This window comes from Rhinichthys klamathensis, unplaced genomic scaffold (genome assembly GCF_029890125.1).
Source record: "Rhinichthys klamathensis goyatoka isolate OS25496 unplaced genomic scaffold, OSU_Roscu_1.1 h1tg000341l_1, whole genome shotgun sequence".
Classification (NCBI taxonomy): Eukaryota; Metazoa; Chordata; class Actinopteri; order Cypriniformes; family Leuciscidae; genus Rhinichthys; species Rhinichthys klamathensis.
This window is the reverse complement of record NW_026606855.1, coordinates 1724166-1742903: the sequence shown is the minus strand read 5'-3', so window position 1 is coordinate 1742903 and position 18738 is coordinate 1724166. Positions and strand designations below refer to the sequence as shown.

Sequence of the window (18738 nt, the reverse complement as noted above, 5' to 3'; positions counted from 1 at the left end):
CACTCCATAGATAATAACTGTTGCTTGATTGACAATCGCTGTCTTACTGCACAAATCCAGTGTTTACAGAGCCTTTTATAGGCCGTAGCCGCCATATTTAACTTGACGCGAGTGAAAACATGTCTTCGGATGGTTGCACTGTTTTGTTTTTGTAAACTGGAAATGCATGTGCAATGTTTTCAAGCCTTCTTTTCATCCGTGACACGTTAAATTTAGCATCTACCCTCAGGTCCATTGCGTGTAAGTTAAACTGCCTCGTCATGTTAAAATGACCGTGTGTGTTTTCAGTCTATTAAAGTCTTCAGAATACACATTCGTGTGACTCGGATTTGTTTTTGTTTAATGTTGTCCCAAGAAATGTGCCCAAAAGAAGTATACAGCATGTAAGAAACTGTGCTTTATTCATAATAATTTATGTATAAAAAAATCATGCTGGTCAAATATATATTTTTGGACTTCCACAGGCTTTGAATATATATATATTATTATGATTTTATGAGATAATGGAACATTTCAGAAATTAATTTATGATGCTTGAAATAATAGTTTAAAAAGAGCTTATTTAATGCATCATACACGCATGTATGCATGATGTCACAGCAATAGTCAATATAGTCTCAATGGGTCTCATTCATGAAACATTCGTAAATATACGAGTAAATATGAGAGTGATTTGCGCGTAAAGAGACCTTCCCGAAAACTCTTCTCCTGATTCACAAATACTTCATAAACGTCAGATGTGATAGTGAAATGTGTGTGTGTGTTAATGAATTCCAATCAGTCGTAAATGGGACGCGCGTGCACGCTCATTCTCAATTACCATAAACCCCGCCCATTAAATCCGACTGGCAACTATATATGGGCATCATATTATGACATGAATGCGAATGAAAAATAAAAAATTCTCAGATGCAGAAATTGAAGTTTTATTATCAGAAGTTCATTCAAAATGCCACATTTTATTTTCAAGCGTCCATATAGTGGCGTATCAGGTCCTAAATAAAGGAAGCTTGGCAGTATTACAGATGCAGTTACTGGAGTTTCATCTGTTAATCAAACATTCCCAGAAGTGAGAAGAAAATGGTTCGACATTAAGCTTGAGAGCAAAAAACGAATTAGTTCACTTCGGAAAAATAGTATTCAAACTGGAGAAGGACCACCATCGCAGATGCTATTACTGGCTCTCATAATAAGAAAAACCGTATGTAATTACTATATATAATATTTTTCAAAATGCTGTACAAATATGTACCCGATTAAGGGGAATTAAAATGCAGGCTTAGTTATTAATGAGCAAAACGTTCGGGTGTTAAGCGCACTATTTACGCGTGGCTGGGAGCTGGTGTAGATTTCTTGTGTACCAACTAACATTTGGAAAATACGAACATTTTAATGAATCCGAAAATTTACACCAGAACCACTTTACACACGATTTACACAAAAATTCGTTCTGCTCGTGTTTCATGAATGAGACCCAATATGTGTACAAATTCAAGGCTGAAGGCCATTGCACACTGAGTCCGAAATTCGCATCCGAAACGTTAAAAATCGGATCGGGTTCGATTTTCTGCGTTTTTCGCATCCGTAGCCAGCAGTTTGAATGGTGTTTTGACAATTCAGAGCCACCGAATCACGAATACGAAAAACGCATGCAAAAATTTCGGACTTCAGTGTGCAATGGCCTTAAGTCACAACAAAGCAAGGACTTTTGTACATCAGCTGATGTGACGTCACGCGTGGGAGAGCCGACGGCAGATTTACCACAGACAAAAGCTTTTCTCAAGGGCGAGAACACTGGGAGAATGTTAAAAATGCTTTGCAGGCTTGAACACATACACGTGTTGAGCGCAGTGAAACGAGACTGTGGTTATGAAACTGGAATATTGAACATGTAAACACACACCGATTGTGACCAAATCTGCACATTTTCCAAACCAGTTTTCCCTCGACTCCATTTCATCTTCCTCTCTGACAGCATTCTGCCTTCGCCGTCTCGGCTTTCCCAAGGAAAACTCTGCATGGATTGACATTCTAGTATAAGTGTACACGTTTAAACATACCAAACAACTGCTTGAACTGGAGATTGTGACACACCTTTTGTAGCAGGCGAGGAAGAGCAGAATTAAGGCCACGCCCCCTAGGACTGACATCAGTGACGCAACAATGGAGGAGGCAGAAAGGGGCGGAGCTTCAGCTTCTACATATGCAACACAGAAAAGCTCATTCATGTGATTATGATTAATATATGCTGGTCATGATGTGGCCGCTACTCACCTGTACAGGTGTGACCTCCAGGTGTGTTGAAGCACTGCAGGTGTGGAGGGCAGACGGGCGGATGAGCCGAACATTCATCGATATCTGAAATAACCAATAAAAACGCTGTTTTCATTAACTGGGTGTAAAATGAATCAGTTCAAATTTTATTCTAATATTTGATTTAATATTAATCGTTTAGTATTTTGCCATTCATATTTACCACATAATCTAATGTTATTTTACATTTAAAATTTAATTTAACTTAATTAGCCAATTATTAGGAAATAAAAAAGCAAACTTTTTATAGGAGAAAGATAATAGGAAATTCAATAATGATTAAAAATAAGTAAATTAAAAGAAAATTTACATACTTATGTCATGCAAGATATTATTGAAACATGACATATATTGTAAGATAATGTCAGGAAATTCAATTATGGTTTGAAATAAGATCAGAAGTATGTAAATAAATAAATAGTATGTCTTCATTTGTCTTCTTAGTCATGCAAGTTATTATTGCAATTTCTCTGTACACTTTATATTTTCATGAGTGCAAACATGACAGGATTTTAAATAAGTTTTAGCAGAATATTTTCCAATACAGAAAAAAAAAGAATAAAACGCTGTAGGTTTTTACATTAATATTAATTGTTTAATATTTTTTCATTAATATTTACCATATAATCAGATCTAATGTTATTTTACATGTAAAACATTTAATTCAATTTAATGACTGTCTATGAATGTATTTTTATATTAATTTATATCTTTTATATATAATATTTCACATTGTTTAATATTTTATCATTAATATTTATTTAATTTAAAATGTAGTCTACTGTTATTTTACATTTAATATAATATTTGATATTTAATATTTAATTTAGTTTAGTCTAGTTTAAACAATGTCCATGAATGCCCTAACATCCAAAAAATGAGTAGATCATTCATCGATATTTGAAATAACCAATAAAAACATTGTTCTAAATTTTAATTTTAAATAGCCAATTTCTAAATTTAATTTAAATATTTCATTTAATATTTAACATAAATTGTTTAAAATTGTATTAATATTTACTATTTAATTTAATATTTAATCTAATGTTATTTGACATTTGATATTGCATATTTAACATTTAATATGACATATTTCATATAATATTACATATTTAATTGAATTTAAAGAGAGACCTTGGCAGGTGGGTGGTTGTGGGCTCCAGCTGTGAGTGTTGGGGTCACAGGTGACGTGTGCGGCTCCCTGGAGCAAGTATCCAGTAGGACACTGATACATCACGACAGAGTCGCACAGCACAGAGAAACCCAGATGCAACCGTGGGACGGCACCACAGACCGGGTCTAAAAATGAGACCAAAACATAGGCCGAATATGAATAAAACACATCAAATAAAAGGATTATTTTATTCTTTTATTCTCTCGGTCGCTATTACCAGCGTCTGGTTCTCTCCACGCTGAGAGGTTCATGTGGGCGATGCGTGTGCAGGGCAGCAGGTCGTCAGGGCGGAGTGTGTGTGCGAAGGGGTCATGGGGCACCAGACGGATGTGTGTGTTGTCACAGATGATGCGGGACAGAGATGTAGTGTGGAGAGCGTCTCTCTGAGCTGAGCTGAACACACCTTCACTCTGCCACCAGAACCTGAACCAGAATTACCATTTAACCCCCATCCTTCCCTCGGGGCATTTAAAAAAATGTTTAAAAATTGAGTGTTCATCAGAGGGGTCCAAGACCCTAGGACTTTTGTTGTACTTGAACCACGGATACACAAAACTTTTTTTTTTTTTTTTTTTAAAGGATTCGAGGAGTTTTGTGGTTGAAATTTAAAAAAGTAACAAATCCTTCACTCGCGGGTCAAGTTGACCCCCTTAGGAATGAATGGAACGCTTCAGTACACATAGAAAAACCTAAAAATGCTCAAAATTCAAACTAAAAATGCTAAAACTTTACCAAAAAATTATTTTATAATGTCATCATGTGTATCTGAATGCACACTGAAGAGAAACTGACTTTAGGACTCAGAGGAACGGCTCATTGGCTCCATATAGAGATATAAGGCCATCTAGAGTCATGAAATATCATCTTATATTATTATTTTTCCACAAGAGGTCGGCAAAGACACCCAATGCAAGATATTTTGAGCCGAATTAAAAGGGTTATGCATGAAATTGAGAGTTATTTAAATTTAAGTTGAAAGAATGTGAGGAATGTGCTTAAATGACTATTTATCTATTATTTATTGATCAATTCTAGTAATTGACATAAAAAAAAGAACAAAACAAAATTAAAAATAGAAAGAATATTATCAAAAAAAAAAAAGTATAATTTTAGGGATTCGGATCATTTTGACCCGCGAGGGAAAGATGTGTTACAGAGTGCGAGGGAAGTATGAGGGTTAATTATGTACTTCATATCATACATATAAATTATTACATTTTTAGCTAACTGTGATTCTTGTATATGTACATTTCTGAAATACAGTTACAGATCACTCTAAATTGTAATGTGGACTCATGCACTTTCTGTAAAGCTGCTTTGAAATGATGTGTGTTGTGAAAAGCGCTATACAAATAAATATGAATTGAATTGAATTGAATATCATGCCAGATTGAAATCACTCAACATTTAAATAAACGAGAAGTGTAACATCACACTACCGGTCACCGTCTCGGAGCGTTTTGAACTGTTTTGCGATCAGGCATGCCAGCAGCGACCCCACGCGACCCCCGGGCAGAGCCGGCTCTGAGATCGCCCCGACCCACACGTCTATGTTCTCAGCCGACCCATAGAGATGCAGCAGCTTCCGGGCCAGAACTACATTACCCAGAATCCCTGTTAAATCAGACTCGTTGGCAGGGGCAGAGAGCCCGCAGAGTTTTCTCCATGCACTGTAACCTGGGGAGAGAATGACATCACTGCAAGTCTAGCACAGCATCCTCAGATTAAGGTCAATTATTAAGGAAACTATTACTAAACTATTATTAAATAGTTCAAATTATTGGGGAGAGATCATAGGAAATGTAATACCGATTGAAAAAAAAAGTAAATTAAAAGAAAAAGTACAAACCCTTCTTATGTCATGCAGGTAATTATAGTATTTTGTCCCCTTTTCAGAAATTTTAAATCAAATCAAATCGATGTTTTATGATTATTAGACTACTGTGTTTTTTTTAATGCGATTTTGTAATGTTTTAAGTCACACAGATTCTGTATTTCTTTATATAATCTGACTCGTTTGCCTTTTCTTATACAATGTTTTGCATTTCAGACATGAAACAAATGCTGGCACTTCTAGCTGAGAAAGCTTGGGTTTTTTCATTTTATTTGCACTGTTGCTCAAAAACGTTGCACTTACAAAAGGCAACAACCAATTTATATATGAAAAATAATTCTGTATTATGCTTAGTAGAGTGCTTATGCGGACATCAATTTCTTACATGGCATCAGAATCAATAGCAAGCGTTAGTTTCAACATTTTAAATGAGTTGTGAGTTTCTAGTTCAGTTAGGATGCTCTCTTGGGGTCTGCTTACACCTGGCCACTTCATGCGTTTTCTGTGATCGGATCGTGAAAAGACCAGGGGCCGGTTTCACAAAGATAGACTTTGACTATGGCTTAGATATAGTAGATAGTCAGAGACATCTAAATTAGACCCTTGCACAAAGCGCTTAAGACTCTGACTATCATAAGTAGGACTACACTGCAATGCATTCTGGGTAAAATAAGACACTTTTCAAAACAAAAAAACATGGCGGATCGAGTAAGCGCATTCAACCGCTCAGTGCAGTTTACCCCAGCGGAAAATATGTGTGTGTTGGAGGAGTATAACAGTTACAAGGACATTTTACTTAGGAAATTTAGCGGAGAATCTTGTAACAAGAGGAAATGTTTTATTTGGAAAGGGCCATTTTCTTTCTTTCGGCTGTTTGTAATGTAACTGATTGTTACTGCTGGTTGCCAAGGTAACAGAGTCTTAGACCTGAGTTAGCCAGGGGTGTCTAATTTTTTTGGTCTAAATTAAGTCAGTCTTTATTTTTGTGAAACAGTCTAACTTGCATTAGACTAGTCTATGATTAAATTTTAGACTTGTCTAACACTATAGACCGCTCTAAAATAGCTTTGTGAAACCGGCCCCAGGAGTAAATGCCCTCCGAAACACATTTGAGAAGGATATAAATCTGATCACTCAAACCACATCAGGAGGAGGTCTGAGACGCAATCCAGACGAAACTGAGCAAGTCTAAATGCATCTCGTAGTTGAAACCACATATGTACATTTTCCTCCTCCTAACAAAGCTAAAAAATAAACGTGTGAGAGCGTGTTATAGGCTATATGACGTTATAGCCAGATATGACGGCATCACCGCAGATGAGCATCTCTTTAGCAAGCCAACATGCAAACTATCGCAAGTCAAAGACGCTTAACACACAAGAAAGAAAGAAAATGATCTTACCATGATGAAAGGTGCAAAATAACTTCTGCTGATGCTGCTCTTTCCTATTGCAGTCTTTGATTTTAAAAGTAGCTGATGATCAATAAAATGCAGCTCATATCTGTTGCATTCGGTGACGTGAACTCCATTAAATCTGCATATAGCGCGGGAATTGAAGATCGGATTTATATCCGTTTTACGAAAACACATTTATGTGAGCAGGTGTAATTGGAATGGTTTTAAATCAGATAGCTATCCGATCAGTGAAAACACATGAAGTGACCAGGTGTAAACAGGCCCTGGTGTGGTGATCTGACGACTGATGACCGGCACCTTGTAAGCCATGATCTCGTCCCCTCTGCAGGTTTAACGCCGCCAGGTCGAGCGGGAGTCCTCCCTGAGCCTGGAAAAGCCTCTCGGTCAGTTCCTCCACCATCATCTGATCTGCTGTCTGCAGTTTAGCTGGGGACAAGAGTAAACCACGCAGCACGGGATCGATGCCTCCTACACACACACACACACACAAATGTTCATTATGCATCATAATCTGATATGCATGTTGAGTAAATTAGCATGCAATCATGAATATTACGGCTAAACACTAAAGGCACTAATCAATTTTTGGCCTATTTTGCTTCGATCACATTTTGAGTGTCTCTGTTGGTCTGGAGCTGCTGGAGACTAACAACCAACTCTTGCTTGTATTTACACTTGCGTATTATTTTTTGCGAAGCATTATTTTGCAATGATAAAGTCACATCCACTCTTGAATAGCGTGTTTGTGCATTTTGGGGGCGGAGCAATGAAGGGAGGGGTGTGTTTGTTTTTCAAATATTAACAGTGTTTCTCAGAAATCGCTTACTGCACCTTTAAATGTTTATTTTATTACACTTTTTAATTTCTTGTGTCTTTAGATTTACAATTAATATCTGTAAAGGCTGCGAGTCAGAAATCTCCACTTCAGCAGCTTTACATACACCTAACTTTATTCTGATCTATATTTTGAAGGTTTTTACTAAGGGGTTTTCATGTACATTACCATTTACTTTATTTATATAACAATTTATTCCTATAAACATGGTGACATTTTTTCTTCTTCTGGATGTTTTTTTGGATTTATGAAGTGATAAAAAGAGATATCCAAAAAAGTTTGACTCTAATGTCAACAAAATGAAACAAGCATTTTGAACCTGGCTTTATTCAATGTTTGGATTTCTGTTCGGGAAATTCATGCAAATTAGTGCATATTTAATGAATGCATCAGTAGCATATTAAAACTTAACATTTAAGAGAAACAGAACAACCGTCTTAATGTACTGTGATTACATTGGGAAATATGGTGATATGTTAGTTAAGTGTGTTTGTGAAACGAACCCTCTTGCACCATCCTCCAGGATGCAAACAAAGAGTGGTGTAACGGCAAAGCCGGGTGTTCGGGGCTCAACCGGTACTCAGGTCCGAGGCGGTTCACAACCGGGTGCACGGTCACGTGTGCAAACCGAAAGGCAGCGGTGGAGAAAATGTTGGAGATGCTGGGGTCAGCATCAGGGTCGTAACCTTTGTACGGGGGCATGAGGACCAGGTTAGCACTGCGGCCCAGGACACGTGGCAAGTAGTGATCCCATGTCAAGATCTTCCAAAACAAGATTCAGCAAGTCAGATGCATGAATAAATGAAGTAATCTTTTTTTTTACGCTCATTTTTTATTGTGGACATCTTCTCACCTGGTGGACGGCGCCCAGTATTTTCCTGGCCTCCTGGTACAGCGTGTCCGGGCTCCAGTGAGGATTGAGCTTGTGAAGCTCCTCAGCCAATCGGTTGTGTTCTCTCAGAAAGAGCGTGTGCAGAGCGATCATACCCAAGTGCTCATTGGCTCGAGAGTCACCTGAGACACGCCCACAAAAACAGCACAACAACTGGCCAGTTTAGTGTGAAGACCTAGCTGGGACATTTTTTAATAAAAAAAAAGACTCAAATATTGAGTCTTAGACTTATTTCTTTATAAGATGTTTTATCTGTAAAACCCTTAAAGTCAACTTCAATTAAAAACTGAGCTATTAACTTTATTAATAGACATTTCTAGCCTGCACACTATAAGTACTGCATCTCCAGCATCCCAGCACCCCACATTGGATAAGTGGAAAATAAATAAATAAATAAAATAATTGTTATTTAAATAAAAAAAATTTTTTAATTAATTAATAAAATAATAAAATAAAATAAAATGGTTGCTCTAAGATTGTTTTTTGATTGATTGATTTCTTTATTTTGAACATGTAAAAACATTTTTTTTTAAATCAAAAAAAAAAAAAAAAAAAAAATGGTAAAAAAACAGATGAACAACAAAATAAAACTTTCCAGTATACACACATCGGCCACTTTATTAGGTACACCTGTCCAACTGCTCGTTAACACTTAATTTCTAAGCAGCCAATCACATGGCGGCAACTCAGTGCATTTAGGCATGTAGACATGGTCAAGACAATCTCCTGCAGTTCAAACCGAGCATCAGTATGGGGAAGAAAGTTGATTTGAGTGACTTTGAACGTGGCATGATTGTTGGTGCCAGAAGGGCTGGTCTGAGTATTTCAGAAACTGCTAATCTACTGGGATTTTCACGCACAACCATCTCTAGGGTTTACAGAGAATGGTCCGAAAAAGAAAAAACATCCAGTGGGCGGCAGTTCTGTGGGCGGAAATGCCTTGTTGATGCCAGAGGTCAGAGGAGAATGGCCAGACTGGTTCGAGCTGATAGAAGGGCAACAGTGACTGAAATAACCACTCGTTACAACCGAGGTATGCAGCAAAGCATTTGTGAAGCCACAACACGCACAACCTTGAGGCGGATGGGCTACAACAGCAGAAGACTCCACCGGGTACCACTCATCTCCACTACAAATAGGAAAAAGAGGCTACAATTTGCAAGAGCTCACCAAAATTGAACAGTTGAAGACTGGAAAAATGTTGCCTGGTCTGATGAGTCTCGATTTCTGTTGAGACATTCAGATGTTAGAGTCACAATTTGGCGTAAACAGAATGAGAACATGGAACCATCATGCCTTGTTACCACTGTGCAGGCTGGTGGTGGTGGTGTAATGGTGTGGGGGATGTTTTCCTGGCACACTTTAGGCCCCTTAGTGCCAATTGGGCATCGTTTAAATGCCACGGCCTACCTGAGCATTGTTTCTGACCATGTCCATCCCTTTATGGCCACCATGTACCCATCCTCTGATGGCTACTTCCACCATGTCACAAAGCTCTAATCATTTCAAATTGGTTTCTTGAACATGACAATGAGTTCACTGTACTAAAATGGCCCCCACAGTCACCAGATCTCAACCCAATAGAGCATCTTTGGGATGTGGTGGAACGGGAGATTCGCATCATGGATGTGCAGCCGACAAATCTGCGGCAACTGTGTGATGCCATCATGTCAATATGGACCAAACTCCCTGAGGAATGCTTCCAGCACCTTGTTGAATCTATGCCACGAAGAATTGAGGCAGTTCTGAAGGCAAAAGGGGGTCCAACCCGTTACTAGCATGGGGTACCTAATAAAGTGGCCGGTGAGTGTATATATATATATATATATATATATAAACTATTTACATGTACAAAAAGGAGTAGGAAGAAGTAAAACTTATGTACTCCAACCCCTTTATATCCTTACTACTATGTTTTATTTAATATTAATGCCAACAACCTGCTTGGAAACAGAAGGATCTATTCCCTATGGATATGTTGAGCCTCTCCGCTGCCTCTGGTCGGGGGACGGTGTTGATCCGCTCTCGTGGGCCGCAGGGATCCAGCTGAGGTTGTGTGCGGGTCAGGTAGGGCATGAAGCCGAGCCCTTGGTCCGAGTGGAACTGATTGACCGCGAGCAGGCCGAGAGGGGACGAGAGGTTCCTCAGGACGCCGGCAAGCGCATCCGAGCTCCCGTAGACCATGCTGGCGTCCACGAATGCGGTGATGGCGTTCAGCTGCTCCCGGTGCCCGAGAGGAACAGAGCCGCCCGTACAGCTGGGAGCCGAGCGGAAGAACGGCATGCAGGTCTGAGTACCCGTGCGAGGGTCTGAGAGGGGGATCTGAACGTGAAGAAGAAAAAGAGACTGATATTCAGACTGAGTGTGTAAATCTAGTAGGGTTGCCCTCGACTAAAGATTTTTCTAGTCGACTAGTAGCCGTTCATTTAAGCGATTAGTCGACTAATCGCACGATTATATTAATAAACCATAAATCATAATAATCAGGGTTTGAAATGAACACCCGCCATCCCGCCAAATGCAGGTAAAAATCAACTGTGGCGGGTAACGCTGTTAAATCACGAGCCAATTTGGTGTTACTTATTATGTTTACTCACTTCGCTGGGGAAGTTCGTGTAAGTCAAATCTGTGCAGATTTAGCGCAAATACTCTCGTGAGTCTTCATGATATATTAAATGCAGAATCTGCTCATATCTGGCTTACTCGAACACACACGTGGTGATGGCGCAGTGGATAAGACACATGCCTTTGGTGTGAGAGACCCGAGGTTTGAATCCACTGTGAGACACCAATGTGTCCCTGAGCAAGACACTTAACCCCTAATTGCTCCAGAGGCGTGCGACCTCTGACATATATAGCAATTGTAAGTCGCTTTGGATAAAAGCTAAATGCTAAATGAATAAATGTAAATGTAAATGTAAAAACGTCACTACGCAACAAATAATGTGCTTGTTCATTTGCATTGAAGTAATAGCGAAGATTAAAAAGCATTGTTATTTTCCAACATCCTTCATTTTTTTTATGTTCTTTGTACTGTATTGATCCGTCCACCTAAAACACATTTTGGGTGAAAAGGATGACGATGAAAGAGGAAGGGAGGAGATGTTGTTTGAATAAGAAATTAATCTGAATATACTTATATAAGCTGTGATGTAGTTAATCTGGTTTATTATTATTATTATTTTTGGCTAGTAGAAGTTCTGAATGGCCGGTAACTTAAAAATTTAGTAGCCAAATTGGCCAGTGAGTGAAAAAGTTAATTTTTAAACCCTGATAATAATGAGCCTTTAATTGTCTGTAGCCCATAGCCTAATCACCGCTCAAACACACATATAAAGCTTGCCACAGTGCACCGGCAAAAGTAATGATTATGAGTGTGTCGTGAAAAAAAACAGGAGACTGTTTAAACATTTGAACAATTTATTGATGTCTTGTGTTTTTGGCTGCAGATATTAAATCGATGATGCTGACTCTTCATCTCCGCAGTTGTGGACGCACCTATGCACATACGGATTACATAATCTAAGAATATTTGATTTCCACTTGAGTTCGTCTATTTAAAAGCAGACATTTCAAGCTTTCTCTAGATATATTTCTCATGTCTTTAAGGCAAGTATACACAAATTTTCGGTTCATTTTTTGTGACGCTCAAGTTCACTGAAACCGACACGGCAGAAAGCGCATCCTGATTGTTTTCATTATTTTACAAAAGCACAACGTTTTGTTGTCATTGCGAGTTTACAGAAAAAAAAGCAGACCCTTTACAATTTGAATTACTCTTATCTGTATGACCAAAAATGACAGAGTATTTTAAGTTAAACTCGCCGGCGCCTGTATGTAATGCAGTAAACGCTCTCCACACAAACACAGTTGTGTGCCTAATAATAGCACACATTTCTCTTAGTTAACATTAGTGCGAACTGACTTAAGTTGCTGCTACTTACATGTTTCAAGTGATGAGCCATATTTGAGGTCGATGAATGATTGAATTTCACCACAGTTTCTTTTTCTGCGACTAACCGACTAATAAAATGTTGGTCGACCAAGCCTCTTCTAGTTGACTAACTGTTAGTCGATTATTAGGGGGCAGTCCTACCATCTAGCATCTGTTTTCAGGGTGTACGTACGCACCTGTATTGGGAAACACGGCGTGTCCCGGCTGCAGGTGCGTGTGCAGTCGGCTCCGGTCTTAAAGGCCGCAGTGCTGGGACTCTGAGGGGTCAAAGTCAGGTCATGATCGATCCACTGACCCCACTCCACCAGCAGATGAGACAGAGACGTGTCCAAAGAGATGTTCTCATTATGAGTGTACAAAACCTCCTGCGACACACTGCGGACCTGCAAAGAGAGAAGAAGAGAGACTGGAAGACTCAACTTTTGTTCGATTATCGGCTCATTTGGTCTTATTTTCATCTTTAGTTTAGCTAGCTACCGGTACACTCTTAAAAAATAAAGGTTCTATATTGACATCTGTATTTCCATTTAGAACCTTTAAACATAAAAATAAAATAAAAAGATTATGTTCTTCAAACTAGGGAAAAGTTCTTCTATGGCATCACTGTGAAAAAGTTAACTAAAACTATAGCTATTGAAAAAAAACATTTTTCTTATTTTAAATAGAGCTGAAATAAAAGAAAAAGTAAATATTCAATAAAAAACTCAAACTTAAAAATAACAACTTTGGTTGAGCCAATATTGTCATTTCGTTTGGCACAGAAAATCCACACTTAAACTCTTTAACTTATTCCTTTTCATTCAATTGTTGATTACACAGCAAGTTGCATATTCAAGTTTAATTAAAGTAAATTATATGATTTCAATTATTTTAAGTCCCCCTGTAGTCAATAATTGTATCCCTTAAAACTCATCTTTGATCACCAAAATTACATATTTAAAAGTTTTTTTCCTTGAATGGTTTTGACTTACGAATTTGCACATGGTTTGTCTCAAAGCAAATTAAAAACACCACATACACATATAAACAACATTAAAAGCTTGATTTTCACCTCAGGAAGACTTTAAATAGTAATAATAATACATATAATATGCTGTTTTCCCACTATTTCCCATTGTAGTAACCACATGGGTTAGGGGTAGGTTCAGCGTACGCACCTAGTTATTGTAATAACTATAATAAGTATATAGTGTGTACATGGGGAACATGACTATAAAATAAAGTGCTACCGTATATAGAATGCAATACAGTTTTCATTGTATGCAAACACTTCAGCAAAATATAAACCCACCAAATGGCTAATAAAACAAACTAAATGTAAAATTGTGAAAGTAGAAAATACAAACCAACTACGATTATAGACTAATAATTCTTTGAGAACGTTTCCATGAGTTTCAGACAGTCTTACAGGTGGAAGTGTGTAGTTATGGTACGTGTGCTGTGTGTTCCAGCCCCTCGGGGCCCCTCGGGGGTCCTCGTACTCGGGCGAGAGCCAGCGGGCGTAAGGGGTGTTCGCTGCGCCCCACAGAGGGTTTTCTCTGCAAAGTCAAAAGATGTTTTCTGAGCTTGATAAAACTCAATGACAAATGGGTAACACTTTAGAATACCGTTCCTTACATTAATGAGTAACTACACAGGAACAAACGAGTAACAATGCACTATTAACATTCTAGTAACTACTATTAAATATTTAATTTTAATTTGTAATTTTATTTTTAAAAAAGTGTGTACAGGTGAAACTCGAAAAATTTGAATATCGTGCAAAAGTTCATTTATTTCAGTAATTCAACTTAAAAGGTGAAACAAATATATTATATAGACTCATTACATGCAAAGTGAGATATTTCAAGCCTTAATTTGTTATAATTTTGATGATTATGGCTTTTAAATTCAAAATTAGAATATTGTGAAAAGGTTTTCATATCTGTAAGCCATAATCATCAAAATTATTACAAATAAAGGCTTGAAATATCTCAATTTGCATGTAATGAGTCTATATAATATATTAGTTTCACCTTTTAAGTTGAATTACTGAAATAAATGAACTTTTGCACGATATTCTAATTTTTCGAGTTTCACCTGTATGTCGTAACTTTGATGTACAACTGATATGCAAACTCAGCTGCCTATCTTGGCCAGGACACTCATGTAAAAGAGTTAATCTCAGTGAGTCTTCTCTCCTGGTTAAATAAAAATAAAGGTTCTAAACTAACAAGAAACTCTGATTAACACATTAGTAAGTAATAGCGCTAAGTTGAATCTGGTAGTTCACTATTAGTTAATCAATCAAAACTACTATTTTTTTCATACCTCTCAGAGAATTACAGGTTCATAATTAACATGAATATTGCATAATTTATAATAAAAGGTAACGGTGACCCACTAGTAATGACTCAAGTGTAACTACATCCTTCTAAAGGAACTACTAGTTATTTGGATAAGTTTTCTAAAGTGAAAAATATGATAACGACTTAATATTGAATGAAGTCATTGTAAGCTTTTGAGATTTTTGTACGATTTTGAATAGTAATTCTTTCCGATGGATTTGGTAACACTTTAGTCAATACTAGTGTGTGTTCCCATGATCTTAACTTTAGAAAACTGATCCAAATAATTAGTAGTTCCTTTAGAAGGATGTAGAGGCATTACTAATGCGTTATCATTACCTTATACTACACATTATGCATTATAATATTAATTATGAACCTGTATATAGTAGTTCTTAGTAGTCTTCTCTTCAGTGAGGTATGAAAAATAGTAGTTATTGATTAGCTAATAGTGAACTACAACATTCGACTGAGCGCTATTACTTACTAATTCGTTATTCAGAATTTCTTGTTAGTTAATAGTAGTTACTAAATTGTTAATAGTGTGTGACCCTGGACCACAAAACCAGTCACATGGGTAAAATTTTTTTTAAATTGAGATTTATACATCATATGTAAGCTGAATAAATAATCTTTCCATTGATATATGGTTTGTTAGGATAGGACAATATTTGGGAGATATAAAACTATTTGAAAATCTGGAATTTGAGGGTGCAAAAGTTCTACATTTATTTACTTTAAAGTTCTACATTTATGTTCACGATTGTGCTGCATTCACACACAAAAATAAATGTTTTATATATTTACGGTAGGAAATTTACAAAATATCTTCATGGAACATGATCTTTACTTAAAATCCTAATGATTTTTGTCATAAAAGAAAAATCGATAATTTTGACCCATATTGGCTATTGCCACAAATATACCCGTGCGACTTGTGACTGGTTTTGTGATCCAGGGTCACATTTGTTCCGGTGTAGTTATTCATTACTGAAGGAACAGTATTCTAAAGTGTATATTTTGGCATCCCATACAGTCCGTGTGTGCACCTGTTGTTGCAGTGTCCTGTGATGGTACGGTAGCGCTGGGACAGACAGTCAGATTTACACACGGGTCTCTGCGTCTCTGCCGAACAGCCTGTAACCTGCAGTATCGTCTCCATGTCTTCTGCACTTAAAAGCTCTAAGATGCACACAACACATGTTGAGATGACTTCGACAAGATCATTCGTTGTGATTTTAGGCGTTACAGGGAGTATTCAAAACAGATAAATAGAAAAGAACAAAAGAAGGAAGGACATCACAAGTCAAAAATACAAGTGAAACATGAAACCTCCATCTGAATCCCTTATTTGTTTACTTTTAATGTCTCGTATGACTCAAATGTGTGTGTACCGGTGAGGTCGGGTTTGTCCATGGAGTGTGTGTACACCATCTCTCTTATCAGCTCTACCGTGTTGTCGAGGAACTCGGCGGATCTGATGTGGGTTCTGGTTTTCGGGCCAGTTTGTTTGAACAAGGCCAACAGGTCATTGGGTCGGACAGAACCGTCTGATACAGACGACTTCACTCTGACAGACATGAGAGAAAATAAAAATACTTTAGGACATCATTTTGTAGCTCTAAACTCTTACTGTATGATTAAAATCGGCTCATTTGTGTCTAGTTACATGTTCCTATCTCTGATTGGTTGATACATCAATCAAATGAGCTATGACAGAGCAGTAATGTCACCTCTCATTGGTGTGATCGTACGCAGCATCTGTCAGCTCTCTGGCTCGGCGTAAAGCTTCCTGAATGAAACTAGATCCCAAATACACTGGAAAAACACCACACAACATTGTAATGGCATTAAATTGTCTTATTGTGAACTTGTCAGTCTTGTATAAGGAGTTGGTAAACACAAAGAAAGCATAAAGCTACAAACTTTTATTTTTTACCCACAAAAAGACTAATGCTGCGTCCCAATTCGCCTACTTATACTACGCCCTAAAAGTATGTACTCTTTTTGTGAAGAAAAAGTACATACTTTTGAGTGTGTAGCAAAAGAGTAGCCAAGCTTTGGGACATACTACTTCGTCATCTTTAACGGACAGATCTGTCGCGTGCATCCTATCACCGTAAACTGCCCTGTCAATCATCTCATCACAGTTAAAATCCTCCATTCAATCTAATATAACTTCTTACCATTTCGGAGAGAATTGTTGTCGCACGTTCATCTGCCAGTCATGGGTTTTTCATGCGGAGACTCTCCTCATGTGTTTGGAATTTGAATATAATATGCATTTAAAAGTTAATGGCTAAACGTATCTTTGCAAAAGTTCACAATGCTGCTGCAGATGCAATATAATGTGGACAACATTGAATAAATTCATTTTCGTCAGGTTAGATACTGATAATTAATCACTCAAACCCCTTTATCTAACCCTCTCTACATAACCGTCGGACTCGCGCGTCCTCCATGTCTGTAGTTTTTGAACACTTTTCATTCGTGTTTGTAGTTCTAGCCGAATCCTCGTCCAACGCGCGATGGGTTTTGGGCAATATCAGCCGTTAGAGTGCGCATCGATCTGCACTTCGGATTCTGACCGGATATAGTAGACCATCCGGGTCTCTTTGGGACACTCATTTCAACATACTACGATTTGGGACGTACTAATTCTATTTTCGAATACTATTTAGGACGGATAGTATGCGAATTGGGACGCAGACTAACTACTAGACATATATAGTTCAGTACCTGTTGCATTCTGGGAAGGAAAAAGAGATGTGGATGACAGCGGCAGAAGCAATATCATAAATACAGATATAATCATGCATGAGAAAGATTCCTGCAATGAGAAAAATATACATATACAAAGTTATATTTATATATATATATATATACACACACACACACACAATCTATAATTATTGTACATTAATAAACAATCAGAAAACTACACTCAATTTTTTTTTCATGTGTAATAATTATAGTGTATAATATATTAATATTATTTTGCACAATTGTTGCATACTTTTGTAATAATTAATTTTTATATATAATTATTGCACATACATGCAACTATTATACAAAAATAATTTAAATATTAAAATAATAATTAATCAAATAACTACAAAACTATTATTATACATGAAAAACTATTTTTAAAAAACAATTAAAAAAATCTGAAATTTTTTGTATGGTTGTTGATTGTTTTTTTCACGTGAAATAATTACAGTATGGTTGCTACTATTGCAACTATTATACAAAAACAATATAAATATGAAAATAATTAATAAAAAACTATACATAACATTGTAAATATATTTAAAAATTATATATATATATATATATACACACACAAACTATAAAAATACACAAATATCCAACTATTGTACAAAATAATATTAATATAAACATTTAAACAATATATCAGTGTACTTCTTAGTTGTACTTACCAAGCATGTCGTATCCATCTGTACGGTCTTGTATTCTCACTTTTTGTCTTGTAAAATATACAACATTTCAAAATAAAACTATGCGTTGCGTGGGCTTGTGTACAGAAGAGCAGTGGTCATGTACAAAAATACAATAAATAAATGGCAATGAATGCAGAAAAATAATGTTATTTAGTATTTAGAGTATTTATACATCACAATCTGAACAGTTTGAGGATGTGCGACTGTACAAATCAGTGTAATTACGTGTATCAGAAGGTTTGTGTCGGCCGTGTGTGAGGGGACTGACTTTTATACGCTGGCTTCTGTCCGCAGGTATGTGCAGAATTCGGTTATCTGTGTGACTGGTGACAACAATTCAACATCAAACGATCCCCAACACACGGAGCGAATGATCCAAACCCATCATCCTCTATCTAATGGGGTAATCGACCCAATCACTCCTCGTGCAAGTCATATAGAGCCACAGCGCACGGTTTCACCTTCTGAACAAAACGTGAGCAGTGCTAAAGGCATTGCTAAGGTGTTCTAGGGTGTAATATTAGTATTTT

The 18738-nt window shown here is 37.1% G+C and overlaps 1 protein-coding gene across 1 annotated transcript; it reads right to left on the bottom strand.

Annotated features, from left to right (window-relative positions):
• Nucleotides 1-1950: 1950 nt before the first annotated feature.
• epx (eosinophil peroxidase) lies at nucleotides 1951-18244 on the bottom strand. Its single transcript, XM_056272610.1, has 17 exons — nucleotides 18188-18244; nucleotides 17487-17577; nucleotides 16481-16565; nucleotides 16142-16317; nucleotides 15797-15929; nucleotides 13829-13958; nucleotides 12597-12803; nucleotides 10406-10787; nucleotides 8427-8587; nucleotides 8077-8335; nucleotides 7036-7206; nucleotides 4927-5164; nucleotides 3705-3910; nucleotides 3448-3612; nucleotides 2275-2358; nucleotides 2095-2197; nucleotides 1951-2014 (listed from the first exon to the last, which is right to left on the bottom strand). The coding sequence occupies exons 1-17, from the start codon at nucleotides 18203-18205 to the stop codon at nucleotides 1957-1959; spliced, it is 2667 nt and encodes an 888-aa protein (XP_056128585.1). The 5' UTR covers nucleotides 18206-18244; the 3' UTR covers nucleotides 1951-1956.
• Between the last annotated feature and the right edge of the window lie 494 nt (nucleotides 18245-18738).

Excerpts from the sequence above, each read along its gene's own strand:
- epx (XM_056272610.1), bottom strand. Across the intron at positions 13,959-15,796 it reads ACAGGACACTGCAACAACAG|AGAAAACCCTCTGTGGGGCG; the intron begins GTGCACACACGG and ends TTGACTTTGCAG. Across the intron at positions 7,207-8,076 it reads CTGGAGGATGGTGCAAGAGG|GAGGCATCGATCCCGTGCTG; the intron begins GTTCGTTTCACA and ends GTGTGTGTGTAG.